General features: G+C 32.3%; 4 protein-coding genes and 1 non-coding gene across 9 annotated transcripts; 2 read left to right on the plus strand and 3 right to left on the minus strand.

The window, feature by feature from the left end:
- Positions 1-1688: 1688 nt before the first annotated feature.
- Positions 1689-4673, minus strand: LOC137831905 (ENTH/VHS protein). Of its 3 annotated transcripts, none has more exons than XM_068639805.1 (2): positions 4222-4673; positions 1689-3990 (listed from the first exon to the last, which is right to left on the minus strand). In XM_068639805.1, exon 2 carries the CDS (start codon positions 3788-3790, stop codon positions 2081-2083), a length of 1710 nt encoding a protein of 569 aa, XP_068495906.1. In that variant the 5' UTR covers positions 3791-3990; positions 4222-4673; the 3' UTR covers positions 1689-2080. The 3 variants fall into 3 exon arrangements, with proteins under 3 accessions (XP_068495906.1, XP_068495904.1, XP_090160104.1); XM_068639803.2 differs by having other exon boundaries at positions 1689-3829; positions 4222-4641; XM_090303978.1 differs by having other exon boundaries at positions 1689-3842; positions 4222-4589.
- A 4188-nt stretch (positions 4674-8861) lies between these two features.
- LOC137831906 (Eukaryotic aspartyl protease family protein) lies at positions 8862-10842 on the minus strand. The gene has a single exon (XM_068639807.1). The coding sequence runs from the start codon at positions 10733-10735 to the stop codon at positions 9131-9133; it is 1605 nt and encodes a 534-aa protein (XP_068495908.1). The 5' UTR covers positions 10736-10842; the 3' UTR covers positions 8862-9130.
- A 2664-nt stretch (positions 10843-13506) lies between these two features.
- On the plus strand, positions 13507-13578 carry TRNAQ-CUG (transfer RNA glutamine (anticodon CUG)). The gene has a single exon. It is a non-coding gene; the product is annotated as a tRNA-Gln (tRNA).
- LOC137831907 (zinc knuckle (CCHC-type) family protein) lies at positions 13532-16707 on the plus strand. 2 transcript variants are annotated; one of them, XM_068639808.1, is made up of 4 exons: positions 13532-13997; positions 14160-14265; positions 15086-15176; positions 15548-16707. In XM_068639808.1, the coding sequence occupies exons 1-4, from the start codon at positions 13698-13700 to the stop codon at positions 16533-16535; spliced, it is 1485 nt and encodes a 494-aa protein (XP_068495909.1). In that variant the 5' UTR covers positions 13532-13697; the 3' UTR covers positions 16536-16707. The 2 variants fall into 2 exon arrangements, with proteins under 2 accessions (XP_068495909.1, XP_090160179.1); XM_090304053.1 differs by having other exon boundaries at positions 13643-13997; positions 14171-14265.
- A 750-nt stretch (positions 16708-17457) lies between these two features.
- On the minus strand, positions 17458-21848 carry LOC137831908 (protein DEFECTIVE IN MERISTEM SILENCING 3). 2 transcript variants are annotated; one of them, XM_068639810.2, is made up of 6 exons: positions 21609-21848; positions 20621-20735; positions 20199-20427; positions 19766-19957; positions 19094-19414; positions 17458-17895 (listed from the first exon to the last, which is right to left on the minus strand). In XM_068639810.2, the coding sequence occupies exons 1-6, from the start codon at positions 21627-21629 to the stop codon at positions 17724-17726; spliced, it is 1050 nt and encodes a 349-aa protein (XP_068495911.1). In that variant the 5' UTR covers positions 21630-21848; the 3' UTR covers positions 17458-17723. The 2 variants fall into 2 exon arrangements, with proteins under 2 accessions (XP_068495911.1, XP_068495910.1); XM_068639809.2 differs by having other exon boundaries at positions 20621-20738; positions 21609-21763.
- Between the last annotated feature and the right edge of the window lie 4933 nt (positions 21849-26781).

The following is a 26781-nucleotide window of genomic DNA, read 5'->3' on the forward strand; positions in this document are numbered from 1 at the left end:
TTTCTAAAATATTTAGTTTCTTAGTTGCCTCTTCAAACTGTTCCTTCTTTTTTATATTATTGCTTTCTGGACTTAATTATCTTTAGTCATACCATTGCGTAATTTGAGGACACTCTTAAAACACGTATACCTTTTGTATCTTCTATCAACAATTTAGAACAAGATTTTCAGCCACTTGCAGCAAAAATGTTTACTTATTTCTCTATTTCTAGGCTTACACATTTACACTTGTTCATACACATGATAATTTAATTATTATTTCCTTTCATTTTCAGTAACCATCGTCATAATTACTTCACTCTTCTTCACTTATACTTTTTATCGTGCATATCTTGTCTTCTTTCTAAATCTTTCCATGTTTTGTTTTTCCTTGACTTTTACTGTTAAGGAGTGTTTCATATGGCAAGTAAAAACTAAGGAAAAAAAGAGTCAAATAACTTATTTGGAAATAGTTTTAACATTTACAAGGTTAGATATACATATAGAGTAAAAACGTACAAGAAACTTCTAAACATATCATAATTTTTCCTATGTCAATTGCTCTCATCCTACCACGCATGTAATTAAACTTAAATTAATGAGAGAGTAACATTGTGCTACTAGATATTTTCCTTCAGTTGTTGTTAAATATTACTGGCACGACGACAACAGAAGAAAGTCATAATATCAATTCGACTTTAGGAAAGTCATGCATAATAATGGGGTTTGTTGGATTAAATATGATGGTAAGAAGAAAACGCTTTCCAACGAAAGCTTAGTGCGAATAATGTTTACAGAGAACAAACAATCTAAAGTAACTTTTTTGCTTTTGTTAACCTGTAAGCTCCACTAAGCAAGAAGGTAGAACAAGAATCATGGTGTGTGAATCAGTGCAATATTATAGTATTAGGATTGCATGAAAATACTTAGTTGCTCAAACGTATCGGTAGTAGTTCCCTAACTTTTCTGAGCCGATTCCCGTTGTGCGCTCATCATCCCAACCTAGGAAGGTGTGTATAAAATATTAGCATCAGAAATTACCCCGATCAGTCCCTACTTCAATGCAAACTCACCGTGCCTAAAGATATTATAAAAAGTATTACATTTTTTGTCATATTTTTGCCCAAGGGGTTCTGTAGTGTACTGACAAAAGTTTCCCTCGCTAACCACAAGTGATAACCATACAAAGAACAATTGGCAGCAAAAGTTCAGGTTTGGTGCCATAAAATGGGGCAAAAGGAATATTCTTTTTCCAGTTCCCAGTGAGGCAGTGACTCTTCTCCACTTTTCTACACCCTTTATTTTGAAATCGTAAAATAAAAAATAAAAACCCTCTTGCTGATGAAAGCAACACCTGATGATACGTCTAGGTGATGGAGTGAGCTGAAAATTTTCCATATCATGAGGGATTGTACTTTTCTCAAAAATATATTCTCGTTGAGGGAATAAATACTTCTCTTAGTAGCCATGAAGGTCCACCAGCAGCAGCGACAACTCAGACCACTTATCCGACAGGTGAAATGGTATTCTTTAATGGCAATGGAAACCATTTATGACACCTTTCAGACAGCTAAAACATCATACAAGGCATTCCTATGATTTCTTCTGGGTTCCAACTGGTGTGGGTCAACACTACAATTTTATTTACTCGCCGATAGAAATCCACAGTCAATGTGCATCTATGTGATTTGGAAATTTAGTATCAATAATAATGATAATAATAATAATTGATTGATTTAAGACTTATTACAAAGCAGTGATGGTGCTAACAAATACAAGTGAAATTTTAATTTGGCGTGATTGCCGAACTTGTAATCCTCTGGCATCTACCGTTATGGTAAACGATTTCACAGAAAATGAGGGAATTAAATTTAAAAATATAAAACACGGGGACTGACCAAACAACTGCTTCCATTTATCCCTTGCAGCCAAGCGGGTCCTTATAAGTCTGCCTTCAAAGAATAGATGTAGTTTGTTTTGTTTTATTTTACTCGATTCTACTAACCAGCCCCATGACTAACAGGCAAGGCTTTACCCAAAATCTGAAGTATGGTTCGAACTTCAGAGTAACCAGATAAGCTCAACAAGATTCCTACCCAGTTTACCATTGATTTGGGAACGCTTCTCTGTATTTGGCATCTTCACTTGACACATGCTGCCTATCTGAAGTAACCCTTGCACGAGAACTTAAAAGCTTCTCAGCTATTCTATCTTTTGATGTTACTTTCTTTCGCAGCATGGAAGCAAGACTTTGTTTCTTCTCTTTGGCCGACAGTTTATCTTCATTAGTTAACTCCCCATCTTCTCCAAGCGTGGCTGATCTCGAAGTAGAAGCCATAGCAGCATCCCGTAAAACAGCTTCATTGTGTTCCCGAATTTTTGCTAGTTTTGCACGTTTCAGCGACTGTTTATCAATTTCTCTCTTCTTTGCGCCCTCTTGGTCCCTCTCACGAATATTTTTAACTGCTTGTTTGGCTATCTGCTCTACTAGATCAGTTCCTAAATCCATATTCATGTCTTCTAAAGAGCTATGGCTGAGTGGCCTCCCTTTGTCATCTCGAGGAATGATAGGTCCATGAAATGGACAAAGTTTCATATCCCTTCTCTGGCACAACCCTCCTTTCCTCAAAGGAGCCAGACATGGCTGGATCTCAATTTTCTTTTCTTCATAAGGCATTGCGTGAACATTCAACTCGGCAATTTTATCTGCTGGAATAACTGCATCAGCATCCACCCTACCCCAGTGACTATCAAGCTCCAAACCCCGCTGGTTAGCCATAAAAACCCTGTTTGAACCCCAATTATCCAAGTAAGAACCCCATCGTACCACAGGAGCTTCAGCTATAAGTTTACTCCTCTTAGGGTCTGACTCAACTTTATGTCCCTGATGAAGCAGACCGTCCGTTTCAGAGCCATTAGACCCTTTACTGTGCAAACCAAGATTATCATTATTATTTTCATGGGCATCAAGATGTTTATTTTTATTATTGGGTGCGCTAGATGAGGTTTCCATAGATACAACGTTACCCTCCTCCCAAAAATCTTCCTCGTCATGTTTTGATGAGTTTACAAGCAAACAACCAGCCTCCTCACATTTACTTTTAACAGATTTTAGACGATTTCTGATATCAATGAACTCTTTCAGAATGGAATCTCTGAATCTATTGTCAGCTACTTCAACTCTTATTAAAACAGAAATCCACTCTTGGATAGAAATCAAGTGCTTTGCCACCAGAAGTTTGTATAGCTCCCTCAATGTATCAAAAACTACTGTATTATCACTATTCTCATAAACTTTCTCCCCTTCTTTTAATGCTTCAAGACGAAGCTGTTGCAGCTCTAAAGAATGAAAGTCACCGTGTTCGTCGCTGTCCAATATATCATCTGACACACACTCCTGTTTTGCTTGCAAAATGTCCAAACACTCATCAATCTCATCCATCGTAGACAGAATCCCTCCCTTTATTGAAGATGAATTCTCTTTCAAAGATTCATACTTGCTCAGTAAAATTTCCTTTGACCTCCTCTCCCTTTCCCTTCTCTCCTGCTGAACCCGCTCCACGTTAGCTTGTATGTTAGGAAATTGGAGCCTGAGTGTATTCTTCAGATAATCATAACCCAGTCTGAGCTGTCTGTAATGAATTCCAAACGACACATTCCACTTCTCCAAAAATTCAATGGCCTTCGAACGTAAAACAGACGCAACAGCAGGTGGAGCAGGAAGAGCCACGTTTCGCCTGAATCCAACACTCAAACTCAGCAACTGATCCAAGTTCTCAACAACAAGGGTCCTAAAAAGTTTTGAGCGCATGAAGAGTTCATCAATTATCAAAAGCGCGAGGTACCGGACCTGCAACACATATCTGTCAAAGTCAATCTGATGAATTTGTGCTGGAGATGATAGTTGGAATCTGAAACTTAAAATAGGGGTTGAGCTAATGAGTGAGGTTTCTCGACACAACAGTAAAATGAATGGGATTTCGTCATCTTATCACCCTTATACCATCAAACCTATCAGGAAGAAAATAATAGTCAATTTTCTATAAGGAATTGTCGTTTTTGTTGTTTCTCACATGTATGAATTTTTATCAACTTAGCCCCTTTCTTGTTGACGAATTGTCAGCTGAAATAAGCTTTTCATTCAAAATGAAATTTATTTATGCAATCTCAATTAACCCTAATTGGAAACCATGAGAAAGGGAAACGAAACCCCAATGACGATAGGTCCAAAGGAAATAGTACCTGAGAGTGGTCGCGCTTCATGAGATCCATGAGGGTTAGGGTTGCGACGCGGAGCTCCGAATCGGAATATCGAACCACCGTTTTAATGGCCTTGAGGAGACGGGGATCGACCTCCGGCGCGGTGGAGTTGGTGGCCCTCTCAATCAAAGATACCACCTTCGTTCCCTTTCCATGCCCTCCTTCTTCCGTACCCATCGAGTCCCAAAATCTCAAACTCACTGTTCCGTTCCGTCTATAACTGATTTTGAAAAAAACCTAATTTATATATGTGGCGATTTTCCACCTTTTCCGCGGTTGGCTTGCGCGCTACGTCGTCGAGGCCTCGAAAGTTCTGTTTGATGAAACGGGTTGTCGTTTCAGAAGTGTTCACAGTATAGGTTGCATTATGAATGTTATCGGTGGTCTTTGTTGAATTTACTCATGATGCTTAAACAATTAAATCACCATTTAACAAGTGAAACACGAATTATAGTTTGTTAAAGTAGTATTGATTAAATTTTAATTTACATATAGTGTACTTCCTCCTGACCTAAAATTGAGTAATTCTTATGCTAACTAACAGAGTTATGTCATATAATTAACTATTTTAATAATTTTATTTATTTATTTAATAAGAATGTATATTGTTATATTCACTTTAGTTATTAAAATTACAATGCTAACTAACAGAGTTATGTCATATAATCAAATCTACATAATTAACTAAGATGTACATATAAATATTATTTGTGTTTATTGTTATGTGGCTAGGTCATGCTATAAGTTGGTGTCATGCTCTGTCTTGGGGACTTTGACTTTGTCAAACATAGATAATGTGGTTAGAAACATAGATAATGTGGTCGGAGAACTTGTGACATTTTTCTCAACTCAAACATTAGATGATGCACTCATTAGAGAAATTAGAATATAACCGATGTGACCTAACTTGGATCATAGGCAAGTTTGTTCACGTAAGTTTGATATTTTCGAATTTACAAATTAACTAATAATAGACCCTTATCATATAAATTTAGAACATCTAATATTGAATATCATAACTAAGAATATTAAAGATTTTAAAGATTTTTTGTTATAATAAATTTAATAAAAAAATATTTTAGTTTTATGAATTTTGGTTTGTGTTATTTTTTATTTGATTATGGTTTGTGAAAGTTAATATATATAAAAAGTGTTATTATTTTTTTTATATAAAGGCTTTGTTTGGATGAGGGAGTGGAAAGGAGGGAGTGGATTTGAGATGATTTGAAGAGAAAGTGTAAAGAAAGTTGGGGTGTTTGGATTAAGGTAAATAGAGTGGAAAGTGTGAGGAAAGTTTATGAAAGTTTGTGAGTAATGTGATGGGTATGATTGAAATTGTATTTTTTTTAATTGATGAAAATGTAACTTTACATATTTGCCCTTACATATTTATTTATAAATTATAATTATTTTTAATTAAAATATTATTTAAATATTTATAATTATAAATATTTGATAAAAAAAAATTATATTAAATAATATTATTATTTTATCTTTCCTTTTAATTAATATAATTATTATATAAATTTATTTTTTAATTATTAAAAAATATATTTATTTTTATTTTTATTATTTATATTTATAATTTATTATATATAATATGATTAATTATGTTTTTATAATAATAATTTTTTTATAATTTTGATTATATTTTTTATATTTATATTTAAATTTTAATTATATTTTAAATACAATAATAATAATTTAAGTTTAAAATAAAAAAGGTAAAAAAGTAACTTAAGGTTAATTAATTAAAAAACATAAAAATATACAACTTTCTTCGCATATTTGCGAAGAAAGTTTTAGATGCAAAAATATTTTCGATTTGTGTGCACTTTTGTTTTTATTACGTAGATTCATTTGCATTTCATTGCACACAATCTTTCCGTGCCTTTCTCCACTTCGAAACAAACGGAACCATAATGTCATGTGACATGGTTAAGGAAAGTTTAATTTAATTTTAGCTTGATTAAATATATTATATAAGATATAGATAAGGATATTTAATTTAATTTCAGTTTGGTTATTTTATATATCACTTTTGATGAGATTATATATGTATACAAGAAATTATATTAAACATGGAATATCAAAGTTTTAGATAGGATGATAATGAAAGAGTCTATCAAATATACTGTAGTGTGTTATATTATGCGATTATGTTGTATTTTTTGTCTATGTTTTTCGAGCAATATACAACATAGGATAAAGTCAAAATTGTATAAACAAGAGTTATAGAAATATGGTCTGTCTCTTTAAAATAGTTCTATAAACATTTATACGTATAAATACATTTAATAATATAAACACTTTTTCTTTTATGTAAAAGGTTTTAAGTGCCTTTTACCTGATTTTATGCCATAAAATACTATTTCTTTACTGATTTAAAAAAAACATCTTTATTAAAAACTGATTATAGTTTTTTTCATTATTTCTGCACTTGATGCAATTTTATTTTCAAATGTAAAATGTTTGTTATTTAAGTATTTAGAAAATCGATTTTTAAATATGTATGTATCAAAAACTTTATTAAAAACGATTAGTCTCAACTAGATAAATATTAACGTACTTTAGTTGTCTAAACTAGAGATATCTTCAATTCAAAAGGAAACACAGAATCTCTAACTGTATAAGAAATTATTATTAAAATATATTTTATAAAACATTTATATTAAATCTAATCTTAAAAATAATATAAGATGGTAAAACTCATTAAATAAAATGATTTTTTTTAACACAAATCCTATTAATCTAAATCCAGTGTGTAAACTCAATTAAAATTCAATCGAATAAGATTAGACTCTTCCTAGGATACGTATCAAATCATGAGATTTTGCATGAAAATTACACAATTCACCTCGTTTATTATTAATATATAAAAAAAATGTTGCACGTTTGAACAACAATTTATGTGACGTTAGCACAAATTTACAATAAAAAAAAGTGTACATGCCAAGACACCATTTAACCAAACGCATAATAAAAAGAAATTATTTATATCCATAGTAAATAAAGTGAACATCATAGATTTACAATAAAAAAAATTGTGATGAACACATACTTCAAAATGTAATCAACACGAAAAATCAGGACTTATTCATTATAAATTTCAGACGCTTAATAAAAAGGAATTACTTCTATCCATAAAGTGAAGTGCAACATTATCATGAGAATAACTAGCACAAACTAATATTATATTTCTAAAGTACAACTTACTCCAAGGGGAACAGAGATTTTAGGATTATAAAATAAGTTAAAACAAAGCATTTACTCCACGTATTCCCGTATTGTAGGATTGAAAAATTAAATTAAATTCCATTACTTTTCAAAATGATTAAATTCTAATGTGTTCTTTTTATTTAACTTGAGGTGTCTCCAAAATCTGAGAGAAATATTGTCCTGGAAAAAGGAAAGTTTTTAGTGAGAAAGTATATCTAAAGTGATAGACATGGTAGTGGAGGCAGTGTTAGGTTGGTTGAGGTTGCACACCATCATTGTGATTTTCAAAGGAAAGTGGTGTGTGTTAGTGCCATCTCCACTTTATAGTCCCTCTTTAACAGCTAGACTCCATCCATTCATCCATAAATTTGGAAGAAAAGCAATTGCTTTTCTCTTTCCAAAGTTACAGTAACATTTGACAACATTGTACCTCTTCATTTTGATGCATCAGCTGGTTGATGCTAGCGGTGCATATTGTTGACCTACCATGTTGTTGTCGCACCCGAGACAACAATTGCAACACCATGTGCTTCTTCCACCATTATTCAATTATCTCACGCTGAATGGGGACTAAACATCACCCTTATTCACCTGTTTTCATAAGACACACAACATATTCCACGTGTTAGCTTGAAAAAAAAATATACTCCGTTAGCTTCTACACCACCTGAGGAAAACATTCCAAATTACATTCATTTTTCAAAATACTAAATTTTCTCAAGAAATATCAAATATTTTTTCTGTATAAACTTTGATTTTTTGAACCATGTTACATTATTTTATTACTTAAATTTGTAGATTTAATTTAATGAATGGTTTTAATTAATAAAAGAGTTTAGCTATTATGTATCATTGTCATAGAAACATAAAAATAGACAGATATATATATATATATATATATCACTGTTAATGTAATTATAAAATAAATAAATTTATCATAAATTTAATGAAATAATAATGTAAAACTAACATATTATTTATTACATAACTTGTTTTCTCTTAATAAAATAAAAAATATAATAATAAATCTTCCTAATGACAAACATGTCATGATCGTACGGAACCCCAACATAAGAAAATGACAGTTCTTCCGTACGTGTGTCTTTCCACAATTTATTTCTTTTGATTTATCTGGGAGATTCTATATCGATGAATTCTGTGAATTTAGTCTAGTGTATCAATAATTGAGATGATAATTTTATGGATAGAATAAAAGAGATGAGTTTTGAATTAAAGAATAATCGTAAAAAGGTTGAATGAATCGAAGTTAGATGCGCAACAGGCGCTTCATCTATGATGCAAACAGAAAAAAGTGAAATGTGAAAATATCTAATGGCATTTGCATTGGTAGTGGTAGGTAGAGTTTTGAGTTTTGAGGAGAAGAAAAGACAAGATTATCCCGATTGTGCGAAATTGAAGTAGTTGGTGTATTTAATTGGAAATGAAAAACACAACAAGGGTCAAGTAGCTAAGGGTAGAAAGAAACCAGAATAGAAACATTCTCATTTTGTTCCATCTTAGTTCCTCTTTCAGATCTAGATTCAGATCTTGCCTTCATTCTCTAATCTAACCTTTTTATAAAACTTAAATAAATTATAAAAAACGATGCTAGCAATAATTCATATTAATAATTAGAAAACACGGGAAATGAGTTGTTCCCAGTTCCCACCACTCAAACGCAACCTCTCGGAGCAAACCCGACCCGCGAACCCCCCAGGTCGTATGAGACCCGGAATCCTTGTTGCTGGATGTTACCAATTATGGACAAACCGCTCATGGTTCCCGCAAAAGCGAAGCAGAAACTCCCGCTATTATCCACCGGAATCAAGTAATTCGACGCTGGAAGTGACACGTCGGCACCGCGGAAGTGCAGCACCACCGTCGGCACTTTTACCTCAGTGAGCCCAGACAGATCGAAACACGTGTCAAAGAGCGAGAACTCCGACGCTCTCTTCAGGCGCGAGGCTCCCACACGGAACGCGTCTCGGAGGGCAATGTAGGCGGGTCGGGTCAAGCGGGTGACGGACGTGCCCGAGTCGATGATGACTCCGCCGTTACCGGCGGAGTCTAGGCGGAATAGCGAGGCGGAGAGGCCACGCACCGGCGTGCCCCCGACACTGATCCCGAGGAGCTCCACGTAGTAGAAAGTATCGAGCTTAGGGTTTTGAAGGAGAGGAGTAAATCGCGCGGTTCGGGAAACAGCAGAATCTCCGAAGACAACGGAGGATGGTTTGGCCGAGGCTGAACGGTCCACGAGGCAGTAAGAGAACTTCTGGTTGAACCGGCGTCCGGTCTGGACAGGAAACGATAACCTGCCCCGGCCCAGGCCCAATAAACCAGCAGCGCCTATGAAGAGTCCTTCGTTGTCGTGGCCACAGCCAAGTGCGACGCGCGTGACTCTTGTCCTCCGAAACGTCAGTGTTTCGGTGGAGAAGTCGCCGAATGTAAAGGAACCGTCGCCGTAGGAAACCTGGTACTGGCAAACCTTGTTCTTGTTGCAGCCTGGAGAGTCTAACCTGCGGCAGAGAGGGGCTCCACAGGGGATTCCGGCGTAAGTGCGGGATTTGGTGGGGTCGAAAACGGGGTCGGTTTGGGTGTAGCATTTGCGGCAGGGGGCGCATTGGAGCCAAACTACGTCGCTTCCGGTGTCCAAAACCATGTAGACGTACTTAGCGGGAGTACCCACGCCTATGCGCGTGAAGTACTCGCCGCTTCCTTGTGCTAGGCCCGATATGATGGAGCTGCTGAAACCGGAGCCGGATCTGCGCGCGTGGCTGCTGTTGAGGGCTGCGAGCGTGAGTAGGGATTGGACTCTTTTGCCGTCGCGTTGGAGTCTGAGGTGGAAGAGCTGCTCCGGGGTTTTGTTGGAGGAGAGTGCATCTATGTGATGGAGGTTAAGGGAGAGAGCTTCTTCCGGGTCGGGTTCTGCAAGGGCTTCGGCTTGGGGCCATGAGAGGGTGGGTGAGTGGGGGAGGGAGTGGAGAGACAAGGTTAAGGTTTGGGTTTGGAGTTGGAATGGGAGGGAGGTGGTGGTGGCGGCGGCGGCAGAGAGGGTGAGGGCGAGAGACAGGAAGAGAAGGCCATTTGTGGTTTTTTTCTTCACTTCCATGGTTGCAGTTTGCGGGGGTGAGAGAGTGCAGAGATTGTGGAAGAGAGAATAAATAAATGATGATGAGGCGGTCGCTGCTGTGACCATGGTTGTTACTGTTAGAAACTGTAAATAGTGACAACAGTTAATTATGAGGACGGTTGAGTTGGGTAGGGTAGGGTAGGGCATCACACCATCTTTACCATCTCTTTGCAAATCTATTTGTGTTTTACTACTGCACTGCACAAGTATCTTCACACTCGTTTATTAATGTTACTATAACAATTTACATGTTTTACTTACCACTTTCTATTACTTAGTTACCACCAAATATCACAACCTTGAGTTGGATTAAATTGTGTTAATTACAGGGAAAATTCAAATTGTGAATAGATCCCAGTACCAATTTAAATAATGAAATGCCTAAATAGATGCTTTCATTGTTACATTTTTTGGAAGATAAAAAAAGCTTTCTTTCTTTTATCTAGTAAATTATTTAGAGGCATGGGTTGTAAATAACATAACGCATTGAATTTAGTAATGAAAATCATTCAGGTCAAAACAATTAAAAAATTTGTGTAACAACACTAATTTTCTTTCAGTAATATACAAATGGTAAAAGTGTGTATTTCTTTGTTAATTACTAGTTTTGGGTCTTAATTTGTTTTAAAAAGTTAATAAATTCTTTTATAAAAATAGTTAAATTCGAGCAAGACATTAAAAATATCGACCAATTTTTTTATAAAACATAGTTAAATTCGACCAAGGCATAAAAGAAAATAAGCAAGACATAAAAGAAAAGAAGGTTGGAGCAACATTATGTGAAAGAAGTCATTCTTAGACTACATGTAGTTTCTTGGTCCAACATTTTTTATATCAGAAAATGTTAAAGGATTAAAAATCTATAAATAACACTCATCATAATTGATTTGTTTAAATGTTTGTTATTTTGCAGCAAAAAGTATAATAGCAAACTTCCTTAAAAATTAAATAATTGCGTTGATGTTTATTTTACAATATTTATTTATTAATTAATAATTTACATTTAATAATTAAACTTAACAATGCAAATCAAAATTTAGTTATAAGATTGGTTTATCAATTAAATAAAATAAGACTTTTAATTGAAATGGATGCTGCAACTAATATACCCTTGTAAAAAATACTTACAACTTCTTCTTAATAATATTTGAAATTTAAATATTATCTTAAAACATGAATTTGTCAAATTTATCTTTAATAGAAGTGAAATTTTTAACACAGGTTAAAGTTGTCAATTCATGTATATGATTAGATATGTTCAACACAAACTTGTGTTAGCATAAATTTCAATGATTTAATAAGTTGACTTTAAACATAACTTAATATTACCGAATCAGTATGTAAGGTGAAGTTTGCACTACTTATATAAATCAACATTATCTCTAATCGATATAAAATTTCGAATGCATTAACAATTATAATTTGATAGTTAAACAATAAACTCGACGATAACATAAAAAAAGAATCATGTTAATGTTGACCAATTGATTTGTATTAGTGATTAAATGTCATAAATATCCCTAAACATCATAAATTAATAGTCACTTTCTTATTTTTTTTATGTAAAGATAGACACATAAGCCAAACTCTGCATGCATGTCATCCTTCCTTAGATTTCATGTTTGTCCTAGTAGTCTAAAGGATGACATTAGCCTGGTCTTGTAGAAACTTATAGAAATACATTGATATATTATTTATGAACAATCAAGTGGGGATATTTTTCATCCATTCCTATTTACTCTTTCATTTAATATTTTTATCCAACTCTTTCTAAAACCTGATTTTGAATTTGATCTGAACATTTGAGAACATGGGTCATCCATGATTCATCCACCTACCATCAAACTAAAACTTACAAAAAGTTATATCTCAGTATGTTCTCCATTATCATCTTCCTACTAAAATTATTGTTTTCATGTTTCCCGATTCTCGTGACTTGTTCTCCGTCTTTGCCTTTTCACCAATAGTATGACGCATCTTGTGCATATCTAACCATTCTTACATCTTTTTCATAAAATAAATGATATTTTTTTTATCAAATTCATTATTTTAAAAATTAAATTATGTATTTTTCATTAAAAATAAAAAATTATTATGAAAAAAAATAAATTTATAAAAAATAATATATGTGCATAGAAGAGATTTTGATACCACCGGCACTATACTATTTTTTTTTTCAATCTCTTTAATGAATTACACTTTGTTCAAAGTTTTTTTCATATGAACTTTAATAAATATTTTTTTTATTAAAATATAAAGACAAATTTAATTAATCTAAAAAGTAATCTAACTTACAAATTACTACTATAAAATATTATAGATAGATATTTTGAAAATTCATTGAAACATAGACTAATATTAAAATTTTATTTTTTAAATTTATATATTGACTTTACTTTTGAACAATATACTATACATTGATATAAATAAGTATCTTTACATATATATATATATATATATATATATGTATATATATATATATTATTTATTAGTAAAACACATGCATTTTTTGTATGGTTTAAAATATTGTAAAAATAGTATTTAAAATATTAAAATATAGTTTTATAAAAAAATATTAAAAAATATATGTAATGATTATTTTCAGTTAAAAAAATTTAAAGAAAGAAAATTTATTTATTTATTCTATTAAATTAGTTTTTAAAAAAGATAGATTATTTAATTAAAAAAATAAAAAGAGGTATTATTTTATATAATAATACAAATTATCTTAAATTGATTATTTTCACTAGTTATAATATTAAACTCATGACTAAAACTATGCAACATGATACATGTAACTTGTCTATCTACAAATAGACAAGTAATAGTGTAAACTTTATTTATTATACTGTGTGCAATGTATCAGGGGAAGATAATGAAATAGAGTATATAGAATGTTACATATTTCTTGAATATAAGGTTCTATGGTCTAGTGGTTAGGACATTGGACTCTGAATCCAGTAACCCGAGTTCAAATCTCGGTAGAACCTTAAATTTTGTTATAATATCCTTTTTTTCTGTTTTTTTAATATTCAGTCTCTCCCACAGTATATATGGGGGCTGAATCACATATTGGGTGACATTTGATCTTTTAATTTGTTTTAAGTTTATGAGTATGGAATCAGAAACCCAAAGAAAAATTGAGGAAACAGTGTTGGACATACTCAACAAATCCAACATGGAAGAAGCCACTGAGTTCACCATTCGACTCACTGCCTCGGACCGACTCGGAATCGACCTCTCTGACCCCACCAGTAAACACTTTGTCAGAAGCATCGTTGAGTCCTATCTTCTCTCCGTTATGGCCAATGGAAAGGCGGAGGAGAAGAAGGACAATGTCGTTGAGGCCAACGAAGATTTGGAGGTGATGAAACTTAGGAGGGAAGATCCTGAAAGCGTTATTTGTCATGTAAGTTCTGCTTCTTCCATATTTCATAAAAGCCCTAGATTATTTCTGTTAGGTTCCTCTGCACCCTATGGACTGGGTAATTGATGGAGGGAACAAGTCAAGTTTACAAACTTGTTGATGAGTGTTTAATTTATGTTTTTAAATTTTGTTTGATTGGTCTAGCTGTCAGACAGGAGGAACGTGGCTGTGAAAACATTCAAAGGGGTATCACTGGTCTCAATTAGGGAGTTTTATATGAAAGATGGAAAACTAGTTCCTGGTTCTAAAGGTGATTACATAATCTATTGTTTGGTCTTGTGAATTTGCTGTTTTCTGTTGTACACTGTAAATGTTGCTGGAATTTTAAATTATGTGTTTGTAAGTTGGCCATGATCAGTAGTTTATGACAAGTTAATTTCATTCTTTATAGTCTAAAAATCTCTGCTTTTTGTATCTTTCTAGCTTAGGGTAAGATATTAGTGGGACTATTGTTGAGAAGAATGACAAAATCAATTATAGTCAGTGTGGGAGCCATGTCCTTTTGTTTTGTAAAACAGGAAAGATATGAACAACGGTACACTATCTTTTCCCAATTAATCGATTAATTTCATTCATAGTCAATTATGATTAGTGCACACAGATACCAATAACACTACATCTCTCTTAGGTGAAATTGACTAAAGAAAGCCACTAGGACTAAATAACACTACATCTCTCTTAGGTGAAATTGACTAAAGAAAGCCACTAGGACTAAATGAGGAGAGTAAATCACTTGTTCTTGAAAAATTGGTGGAGTCTGAGAATCACATTAGAAGAAATAATATTAAAGAATCTCATGGTCAATAATAACCTTGAGATTTAAGCTTTTAATCAAATCTGATGATATCACTTTTCATGTAACTAAGTCATCTAATGAGATATTATTATCATCCTTGTCATTGTATTTGTGTTTTGCCAGCTGCTACATGCATAAATTAGAGGATTTGAGTTGAGGTCTGATTTAGATTTTGAGGATAATTACTTGAGTTTATGTGACTCTGTTTTGCTGAGAACTTGGTTAATCTGAATTTTGAAACTAAACATGTCCCTTTTCCTGAATTTTATTTTAGGTATAAGTTTACCTTCTGAACAATGGTCAATCTTCAAGAAGAGTGTTCCTGCCATAGAAGAAGCTATCATAAAGATGGAAGGAAGGATAAGGTGGGTATGCAATGCTGACATGTGAGCTATGTGATAACATAAAAGGTCATGGCTTCCAATGATATTGATATTGAATATTGAAATGTTATGTTGTGGAAATTGCTGAGTGCATATGTGCAGAATGCTTTTTTTTGTTTTTATTCTCTTGGTATATTACCAAATATGAATTTATGATATTCTTTCTTGTAAGTTTAGTTGGAGAAATTTCTGCATTTTTCTGAATACCTACTGCTTACTTTGCTGGAAGGAAAACATGTTTCTTGGTGTTTAATCATGCAGATAAATGCATGGTAAAAATTGTTTTTTAACAGTAGTGAAAACATTTATTTGTGGGCTAGTCTAACCTAGAATATGCAATCAACACAATGTAGATCGGAGCTTAATGGTAAACAAAATGGAGATGGGTCAAATTCAGTCCCTCTTGAGCCTGTTGTCCCCGTTCCTCCACTTGAGCCTGTTGTCCCTGTTCCTCCACTTGAGCCTATTGTCCCTATTGAAGTTGTCCGTTTTGATGGGAAGAATTTCCAATTCTGGGCTCAGCAGATGACATTATTATTGAAACAATTAAAGATTGAATATGTGCTAATTGAACCATGCCCGAATGCTGCATTAGGGGAAGGTGCAAAGGCTGAAGACCTTGTCACAGCCAAGGCTGCAGAAAGGAGATGGTTGAATGATGATTTAGTGTGTTCTCGTAATATCTTGAGCCATTTATCTGATCCTCTTTTCAACCAGTATGCGGACAGAAAAATGAGCAGCAAGGAGTTGTGGGAAGAGCTAAATCTGGTTTATCTCTCTGAGGAATTTGGAACCAAGAGATCTATAGTGAAAAAGTACATTGAATTTCAGATAGTTGATGAAAAAACAGTGAGCGAGCAAGTCCGAGACCTAAATGGCATTGCAGATTCTATTGCTGCTTCTGGAATATTCATGGATGATAACTTTCATGTCAATGTCATCATTTCAAAGCTTCCACCATCGTGGAAGAACTTCTGCATGAAGTTATTGCGTGAGGAATATCTACCTTTCTGGAAGTTAATGGAATGTATACAGGTAGAGGAAGAATTTCGGTGTGGAGTACGACGAGTGGGTGAACATTCTAACAGTGTGGGATTTCACCAGGACAATAGAGGTGGTGGACAGAGGAGGGTTGACTATAAGCCTCTAGGAATGTGCAGGAATAGGCCAGAAATCAATGCCAGGAGTATACCCTGTAATGTATGTGGCAAGAGGGGACATCTTTCTAAAAATTGCTGGAGAAGAAGTGACAAGCAAACTAATGAGAGGAAAGCAGAAGAGGATGTGAACACACCTACTACAGAAATTGGTATTGTGGCTGCTACCCCTCCCCCTACCTAGTAAGTTTGTACAAAAACATGCTTTGTATTTTGAACCAGGACACAGAAATCTACATTTTTAGGCCAGACAAGTGAGTTTGACATTTATGTAACTCGTAGATAGTGTCTTTGAATTACAGGAATTGGTACAGCCTCTCTTTATTTATTTTTATATAGCTACTTCATTTAGTGAAGATGCCCTTGATGAATTTAATTTGCTCAAACTACTGACTAATTGATTTAGAGTCCGAGGATAGGACTCTACCAATTTTGAATTACGTACCCATTGTAGACTGTGCATAATAGTGTGTGGTTGTGAAATTGCTTTGGGAAAAAATATCAAATGACTGGATATGAAATTTGTCAATTATTTATTGTCTTCTAGAAATAGTTCTTTTGTCAACTAAATAAAATTGTCTTTCCTCAATTTACTTTCAGAATAAAACTAATCTTACATAAACTTTTTTTTATCAAAAGAAGTCGATTGCAATTAATTAAATCAAAATTAGAAATCGATTTTACTGAAATTAATTTTATCAAAAAATCTAAAATAGACTACTGATGTACATCTTGTCAACACTAGCTTAATTTGTAGCAGTGTCTCAACTGAGCTGCACTAAAGAGTAAAATTTCTGGAACGATTATATGAATACTAGACTTGATTGAAGATAGATAATTTAAGTGAAACATAGATTGTGGGTAGAGGTGATGTAGATGAATTTTTTTTCCTGACCATCTTGTGTGACATTTTGCTGTGCACCAACAAGTCTAATGACTACCTTAAAAGAGTCTCATTGTTGGTAGTCCACAGGAGCAATTGAAAGAAAGTCCCACATGTTACATCATATTAATCAGTGAACTACTTGAAATTGGAAGATAAGACTTATAAACATAAGAATTCGGTTGTGCTCATTTAACACATTTCATTTTCAAGAAAGTAGTAGTGCTCAGCAAGTTGAATCATTCAATATAAAAACTAAACTATCCAAGGTTTCTCCTGACTGCAATTAAGAATCTGATGTAAGCAAACATAGCTACTTGTTTAGGTTACATAAAGAAGTTCACTGTGTTGTGTCTATTTATGAACACCTATCTACTTTCTTTTTGGCATATTCCTAGTGAACTAAGGTCCACAACTAGTAGCTGATACACAATTAAATGTGATTTGTTAGTTGTTAACATGTCTTGCAAAGTAACTTTTCAGGTTTGCCTAGTGAAGATTTCCTTTTCTATAATCCAATAACTGCTGCTCCCTGTGTTTATCCGCACTAAGTTTAGAGGTTTCCCAATTCAGCTTCCTCACTGTCTCTTCAGTTTCAATGTAGTTTGACGGTACATCAGATCCTCCAGAAATTAAAGGAAATTTCACTTCTACATCTTTCCTGCAGCAGGAGAGTGTTGTGAGAAATTTCATTCATAATAAGACAAAAAATATATATTAAGGGTGAGCCCTCCAATTACAGAAGAATATTTAGATGAAAGCAAGAGAAAGAAAAGAAGGCTTTTAATCAAGGAAAGAAATAAATGATTGTCAAATGAGGAGAAAAAGGAAGTCTTAACAAAGTAGTTCTATCTGCCAACCATTATTGGAAATTATTCAACTGCTCATCTTCATCTTTTCTCTTATAAGCTAACTTCTAATTTTTAATATTTGTTCCTATTTTTTCCTTTAAATATTTATTAAATCTCTTTTTTTACACTTTCCTATATAAGACATGATTTTATTATTTTTAATTTCTATCACACGGTAAAAATTTATTATTTTGAATCATTTACTAAATAAAATACTGACCATGATGGACAATGAGTTTATTATTATCACTTGCATACTCTTTATATTACATAATTTATTTCAACCATTATATCAGTTACAATATTTTTCTACTATTTCAGGATTATAGTTCAATCCATTATGTTGATAGATGATATAGTTGTTTGATTTTTAAATATCTTTCGAATTACATTATGCATTTTAACTCTATTTTTTTACTTTATTTTAAATATCTAATTTCTATCTAAAAAATACATTATTTTTACTTTATTTAAATTTGAATAGAAAATATTGCAAGATATGGTATAAATTTAATAATAAATACACAATATGAAAAATATTGACAATTGAAAGCAGTACATATATAATTAAAATAATCTATCTATAAATTAAAGATGATAATAATTTAAAGTTAATTAGAAATTAAAACTAGAACTACCTCAAATATATTTTATCAATAAAAATAAAAATTAATTTATATCAAATATCATACTAACGTGTCTATTATGTATAATTTACTTTTATTAGCAGCTTTAACCGATAGTTTCATCAAATACTCATATTTTAGTAAACTAACTTAAAAAAATTCAACTACCAGCTAGATTTGTCAAATATGGTTCATATCCTAGGAAAAAATAATTTTTCATCATGTAGAGCATATGTCATTATCTCTCTCATTGGGAGATACAAATCAAATGGATGAAGTATCAACTAAATAAAATTCTCCTATTGAAACGAACAAAATTGAACTATAAAAATCATCTAAATCAAAGATATATTAAGGAGTGGAAGTTTAATTTGAAACTGACCTACAACCAAGAGCAAACATACCACCTCTTTGAATCATCCCACCATCCAATGACAAAGCTCCATCATAAATGCATGGGAGAGCAAGCAGCATTTCGTTCCGGGTTTTATATATTTGCAGGCGAGAAAAAAGTCCATAAAACAGTGTCTCTCTAAGACCATGCCCAATGTCAGTAAGAAAAGATAAATGTTTTGAATCCAAATGGATCATGTTCACTGCATAATCCAGAAACCCAGGTGGGCACTCCCCATTAGGTAATCTTGGCTTTGGAAGAGCCAACTTCTTTTGTGGATCATCTGCTACCAAACCTCCAACAAAGGGTCTGCAATAACAACAGAAGGTTCACCTTCCTTCTAAATTATGCATGGTAGAGTTTTTTTTTTTTTAAACAGGAAATGCGACTTGTTAATATGTCAGATTTTATTAGCAGAGGGACTTGAACCCACAATATATTCTTCCTTCCCTTCAACCTTACCACCAAAATATGCATGTAAGAGTTGGATACTACATGTGAGTTTTTCACATCTTATAAAGAGAATAATAGACACAAATTCCCAGCACATGGTGCACAAATTTAACCATAAATAGGATCTTTGTGTCTATCTCTCTTTATATGAACCTATGCTGCTAAAAAATGTTACAGGAGGAAAATTCACATATTTGTCAAACTTGCCTTAAATCTTCAAGAGATATGACAGCAAACCGGCCATTAATTCTCTTTCCAATTGAAGACCCTATGCCATGCAATCCAGCATTACAGTTTATCAAGCCTTCAGTATCATACTTCTCCAGTGCATTAATGCCTTCATAGGAACTGCAGACAATTGCAAGCATCCTCTCCAAGCCCAAAAACTCAGAAAGGATCCTGTATTTGGACAAAATTGAAAGTTCTTTTGGTTAAATAATAGCAATAGAAGCTTCTTTCTCAAGTTCTAAGATTCATACCCAGAGTAATGGTGTGCTTGGAAATTTCAAATTAGCACATGAAGAACAACGAGACTTGTGTTTTAAAATCGGGGAATTAAATGAGACCACAAGAGATATTGTCTGTTGTAGACAGATGGGTGTTAAAAAATTGAAAATAAAATAAAATAAATTATATTAACCTGCTAAGATTATCGCTCTCAACTTTGCCAAGGGTTGCAACAACTCCCACAACATCCTTTGTTAATGTCAAATTCGATGTCTGAGCATTACCTTTTAGCCAACTAAATACACCAGCAGCAGTGTTTTCTTTCTTCATTATCTGTTCCATTGTTTCCTCTTCAGTATGAAAGGCACCATTTCCACTATCTGAAGTAATTACATTGTTTGAATGGTACTTTGCAAGACTCACTACAAATTTCATTAGCCAAAAAAGTTGGAGTGAGTTAAATAAGAAAAGCTTGATTAAAGTGGCTCACTCAACTAATGAGTGATGCGGTATTAAATTGAACAGTTAATCTAAAATTCTATTTTCTCCCCTCATATCCCAACTTTACCTTGATAAACAAGTAAAAATAAAAACCAGATTGATTTCTAGACATACCTTGCAAGTCAAATATTGATTCAGCTAACTGATTTGATTGAGAATTAAGGAACTTAAGATTATCTTCGTGCTGTTTGATAATCTTAGATCTCTCACTGATATCATCACGGAGACTCTGCTGAAACAATAAAAGAACATGATGTGGAAAAAAATAACTTGATAAAAAAAGTAAAGCACTAATAACATAAGTGACCAACAACACTTGGTTCAACCACTTTCAGATTCTCAAAAAATCTCTTATGTTCATTCATGGGTTCTTCATGGGACTATTAGTACTCAATCAATAACAAAATGCAGGTCCTGCAATCAATGGGTTTTGGCTGTAAAAAAGTCATTCATCAAAAACATGGTATAAAGACCCTTGCATACCTTAACTGGAATCAAGAATGGTGGTTTTCTTCAATCAATTTATCATGGATCAATAGAAGAACCATGTCCCCCCAAATCAAATCATGGTTTGTATCACCCACAAAGGTTATAAAAAGCATTACACCATATAACAGTACCTTTTAGAGTTTTCACAACCATAGTTGCAGCCAATTAACCTCAAGATTTTTAAGAGTTTTTCACAACTATAATTGTGGATGAAGAACCCACAACCTCAAGGTTTTTTGGAGTTTATGCGCTGTAATTGCAGTCAGTTAAGTAGCATCTATTCAAACAAAACTCTTTTATAATTCAATAGATCGGGAAGAACTGGTAACCACCATTTTAACACACAAATTGGGATTTTAAAACTGGAATCTGGACCTGTGATTTTAAAATTGACAGGTAGAAATGGAGTGAACTCCAAAATCTGCTGGACCTGAACAGTAAATACTGAATTTGTTGCCCATCCTTTAATTGGCAAAAAATTAACCTTCTTAGGAAGTAAACTTTCCCATGGGCTTCATCCATGTTAAGATTTAGTTCATGCAGATAGAATAAAAAGTAGAACATAAGATATTACATAGAACAAAAGGCAAAATGGTAGGAGAAAAAACCTCACCGTGTGGTTAAGCTGAGACATAATGAAACCTGTTATTGTGTTGTGATGACTATCTTTGTGTATCTGCTCTGCTCTGCTTTCTTTCAAGTTTGTAAAATTCCCAAACTTTGCTATTTTCAATTCTTAAATACCAACATACCAAACCAAAGCATGGCAGTCAGCAGTGGTACTTTCGTCATTTTGTTCAAATTCTCTGACATCTGAACCCTACATCTAGTGTTTTAGATACTTCACACAACACAGTTCCGAATCCAAGGTTTCATCACTCTAATCTTTTACAACTTGTTTTCCTTGTTAACATTTTCATTTATATTTTTAAATTAAATAACATTTTTTTAATTTTATTCTACTATGATAAATATTTCTAATTTTTTATTTATTTTTAAATAAATTAATATATTTCTTTCTGTCAAATTAATAATAACGGTAACACAATCACCAATAAGTAAGACGTGTCATTAATTAAAATTGGGTTGTTGAGGGATGTAACATGTAACGCAATTTAATAACATTGTTACCATACAATTCAAAAACAAAAAATAATAACGGTCAGTCAGTGTCGTAGTGTGTGGTCACTATACATCTCACAAAATGAAATTGAAAAAATAATCATAATAGGAAAAAAGTATTTAACTTATATTTAAATAATTTATTTTTACCTTTTTTTCAAAAATTAAAACCATTTATCATAATTTTTATTATTTTATAATAAAATAAAATAAATTCATCCTTGCAATATAAAATATATAACTAAATAATTTTAGGTATATATTTTGTTATAATATATTATCTTCAAACTTTAAATCAACTTTCATCAAACTTATTATTCCTAATTAGTTGGATCTCTTATATTATATTAAAAGTGAATATAACTTAGGACTTATTAATCATTAACAAATATATTTAATAAAATTACCTAAAATTTTAGGTAGAAATAAAGAGATATATACATGTTATGGTTAAAACCGGTTGAAAAACAAATTAAATTTTTAAAAATTATATAATATTAGTTGAGATTTAGAAATAATATAACAACTAACTATATCTTATAAAATATTTATCTCAGTATAAAAAAAAACAATTGTGAATGATCTAGCTACAAGTTCTAGAAATCAAAGTGATGTTTTTTTTTTAATAACCCTTATCAAATAACATTTTACCACTCACAAATATCTTTTAGTTTCAAAATAATCATTCACAATCTTTCTACACCTAAATTGAAACATAACTTCACAAAAAAATATCAAACCAATTTAAACAAGAACATAATTCTCCTATATTCATGGCTTTTGTATCTATTATCAAACTAATCCTCTAAAAACATAATAAATATTGATTAAAGACTCGCAAGTAGTCTTCTAACTCAATTAATAACATGAAATGTAACATCTTGAGTTAATCTTTCTCCATTCGAGGTGGTCATATATCTTTCAAGAAAACTCAACCAAGTTTCCAATAAAAGATGTAAAAACTCAATTCATTCTAAGCTTCTTCAAGTGCATCAAATATAAAAACATCAAGAATGTCAAGATTCTTATAATTATATTTTATACATAAATTGGGTGCTAACTTTGTTTTCTATTCATGTTTTTTTTTATTGTCAATTCAATTATCCTTTATTGAAAAAAAAGTTGTTACTATTTCAATAGCTAGTTTGGTCTTCAATCATTCCCTGGCTTAATTTTCATTTCTTAGGTCTTGAAAAGTGAGAGGTTACTAGTTTTCTTGTTAAATTTGTGTGTTTTTGAACTTTCTTTTGAGTAATATCTTCCTTGCAAATTATCTTTTCAAAGTCTATGTTATTTTGAAATTATATAATAATTATTGGATAAATATTTGTGATTTGAGTTTTTGTGATTAAGAATTAAAGAATAGAGGTACATGTGTTGTAATCTAAACTTGAAATGATGAACTAAGTGGTACAAAACATTGAACAAAATATTTTTATAATTTTTTTTTACATTTAGAATGTTAGTCAAATGATCTTTAGACCAACATTTATCCACTTCTGCGACATATAAATACCAAAAAAATACATAAAAAAGAATAAAAGTGCATCAAAAGATACATAGTTTATATTTATTTATATGTACAATTTTTATTCAATTGGATAAGCTAATTCTAATCATAAAGAATGTCATTATTTTCTTTTAAAAGTTTTTTATTGAAAATTTATCCAAATAGATTTTATAACAGGAACTGATCATGAAATATTTTATAAGGAGACTTTATAAATGTTAAATTTATGCAAATAAAAATTATAATAAAATAAACAATAATAATATATTTTCCAACATATTTTGTAAAAAAATTTATTAATAGAAAATTAGTGAAAACTATAAACTATAAATAAGATTCATAAAAATAATGCAAGGCCGAAAAATTAATGATTTTAAAAATTTATTAATAAAAATATTAAAAAATATGTTAAATAAGATATTTCTAACACTTTGGTTTATAACAATAGGGCAATTTATCACAACAAAAGCCTGGCATGGGTGCCCCAAAAAAGATAAGACATAATTGGGGAGTTTCTTTCTGCACCTCTGCGTTTTTCTTCCTGCACCCCATAATGTTATGCAACCGTCAAATTATCCTTATTATTTTCTAAAATACCCTAAAACATACTACCCACACTCTTTCTTCTTCTTCCTTATGCATACCATAGACCTACATTTCTTTGCCTTTCCTTACACACAACAACTTTATCTCATCGCATAGGAATTGTGAGGCACATTTCACTTTGTGGTGATTCGGTGGTGTCTTCGACGGCTTGGTGATGGTTTGGTGGTGTCTTCGGCGACTTGGTGATGACTCAGTAGTGTCTCTTCATCTCATCCCTATTGTTTTTGTTTTCAAAAATTGTGATTCCACAACATAGTTCTAAATACAAAAGGTCTCCATAATGCAAAATTTGAAACTCAAATTGAAAATACAAGACGAGAAAAACTCAAAAACTCGCACCACCAACGAACTAGCACTACCACCAGCCACAAAGCAACACAAATGTATCGAAAAATCCAACACTCAATGTTCATCATAATCAATTTATTTTCAGAAGGGTAAAATTGAAATTTTAAAACTTTTGGTGTGCAGCTTGAAATCTTGGAGACGCAGAAAGAAAAGGCCCAATTTGAGTCATACAAAGGTATAGTTTTACTGGGCCATAGTTCATTAGACTTGTTTGTGTTTTGTAACACTTTATAAGGTACACATCAAATTAGATTGGATAAGTAATAGAAATAGTAAGTAACTACGTGTTTGAGAATAGTATCAGCAACAACAATCAATGCATATCTATTTTCTTGATATTTAAGTTCATGTTTAATTTCTACAAAATTACCTTCCTGTTTAAAACCAAGTAAAACCCAACGTGTGTACTTGCTTTTGGATAGAAGTTGATTGTGGAACTTAACTACTTGCTTTTGTGCCTACAAAATATCTGCGTTTACGAAGGTGTTAGAGAATCTTGACAACGATATACTACCTACACAACTGACTTTTCTTTTTTAGACGAGAGATAGTAACAAAAAGAAGATGAATGATTGTGTTAGGTTGGGTGATACCTAAACAAAAAATAGAAATAATGAAAAATGAGAAACACATGTGAGTATGTTCCTTGATTAACTCGTTATATAATATAATGGGTATCATCATAGCAGTGAGGATAATTTGAACTCCAATTATTTTGATTATCAAGAGTAGTGGTAGACATGCATTTCACCATAAAATTTGTGGCAACTGCAGAACCAAATTAAAATGGATGGGACAGCGTAACGTGTGGTTTTGTGGAGGACCTTATCTGGTCAATCACACCCACTTTCCTTCCTCATATGGAATCAAGCAGTTTTTTCTTATAGTTGGTCTTTTTGTTTTTGGATGGACGTGGATATTTATGCAGAAAAAGGAGACATATATTGATATGCGGGTAGAGCAGTGACCACCACCACACATGCCATGTTTTGTATTTGAGATTTTATTACACAAAACCAACCCCACATCCCATCCCCAGAATTAATCCTTCACCACCCCAAAGAGAAAGGACAAGGATACTTTAACATTGGAGATTAGGATCTTCATCCCAAGTGGAATAAAGGGTATGCAAGCAGGTGCCACTTGAGTTATGGGCAACGCCCCTTAAAGACCCCAAACAACCAAGTTCAGTTAAGAGCAGTGTCTTTTGGATCCTTATTCTCCTCATATTTTCACTTATTTCATTTTCATCACAACAACAACAAAACAGTAATAACATGCACGTTTCAGCTACCCATGTCCTTGTCCCTGGGACCGATTACATTTTATAGGCAAAGTTTTGATAATAATAATCATATACAATCCACTCTTCAACTTGGACACTGTTACTCGTCATAAATAATTGTTAAAGTTTGTCTTCTACTTCTTGTTTTATATTAATGAGTGCAGTAATTTATGTCCTGTACAAGTATTAAATTTACAACTTATAACTTTTTTTTTTTATTACTCTAACCTTTTTGGTAATTATAACTTTCGGACTGTGGAAAAGTGTTCAAATCCATGGCTAAGAAAACTTCTGAACTCAAAAAATAATTATAGAAGGTTTTCATTTACTTTACTAAATCAGTCTCTTAGAATTAATAACAATTATTTATTAAACACAACTATAAATATGTGTTATGTGAATTAAGTAATGCTTAATAGAAAACTATTAATTAATGATACCAAAAAGGAATTTTATTAAATAGATTGCTCGTGCCAAGACTATTACAGATGTTTTAATGTACTTGGGGTGCTTTCATATGTTCTGTCTTGTGACTTTGTCGAACAAAAGAACATGTTTAGTTTGGCTAAATGAAATGAAATAGGTATTATATTGCTATGTTTATTTAATTAGGTTTGTTTTTAGTCCTATAAATTTAAAGGAAATAGTTTGCTTCTATATTACAAATTCAGACACGCATAACTTAAAAAGTGAGACCCTTTACTTTCTTATTTTAGTAGTTCGAGTGTTTTCTATTTATATTTCCTTTTTTGAGGGAACATGTTACACGCTTGTAACTTATTTTAAATATTTATGAGTTATATTAAAAAATATATAACTAACGTTTACACACGTTCCAAATACTAATTGCTGTAACAATTTTCGTAATATTTTTTACAAATGCAACATTTACATGAGACGAGTGAGGAGAAAGAA

This window comes from Phaseolus vulgaris, chromosome 6 (assembly GCF_051622355.1).
Source record: "Phaseolus vulgaris cultivar YP4 chromosome 6, ASM5162235v1, whole genome shotgun sequence".
NCBI lineage: Eukaryota > Viridiplantae > Streptophyta > Magnoliopsida > Fabales > Fabaceae > Phaseolus > Phaseolus vulgaris.

Excerpts from the sequence above, each read along its gene's own strand:
- LOC137831905 (XM_068639803.2), bottom strand. The coding sequence starts at position 4,416 with ATGGGTACGGAAGAAGGAGGGCATGGAAAGGGAACGAAGGTGGTATCT. Across the intron at positions 3,830-4,221 it reads TGAAGCGCGACCACTCTCAG|GTCCGGTACCTCGCGCTTTT; the intron begins GTACTATTTCCT and ends TATGTGTTGCAG.
- LOC137831906 (XM_068639807.1), bottom strand. The coding sequence starts at position 10,735 with ATGCCCTACCCTACCCTACCCAACTCAACCGTCCTCATAATTAACTGT.
- LOC137831907 (XM_068639808.1), top strand. The coding sequence starts at position 13,698 with ATGAGTATGGAATCAGAAACCCAAAGAAAAATTGAGGAAACAGTGTTG. Across the intron at positions 13,998-14,159 it reads CTGAAAGCGTTATTTGTCAT|CTGTCAGACAGGAGGAACGT; the intron begins GTAAGTTCTGCT and ends TGATTGGTCTAG. Across the intron at positions 14,266-15,085 it reads ACTAGTTCCTGGTTCTAAAG|GTATAAGTTTACCTTCTGAA; the intron begins GTGATTACATAA and ends ATTTTATTTTAG.
- LOC137831908 (XM_068639809.2), bottom strand. The coding sequence starts at position 21,629 with ATGTCTCAGCTTAACCACACG. Across the intron at positions 20,739-21,608 it reads TGTCTCAGCTTAACCACACG|CAGAGTCTCCGTGATGATAT; the intron begins GTGAGGTTTTTT and ends TTATTGTTTCAG. Across the intron at positions 19,958-20,198 it reads GAGAGCGATAATCTTAGCAG|GATCCTTTCTGAGTTTTTGG; the intron begins GTTAATATAATT and ends GTCCAAATACAG.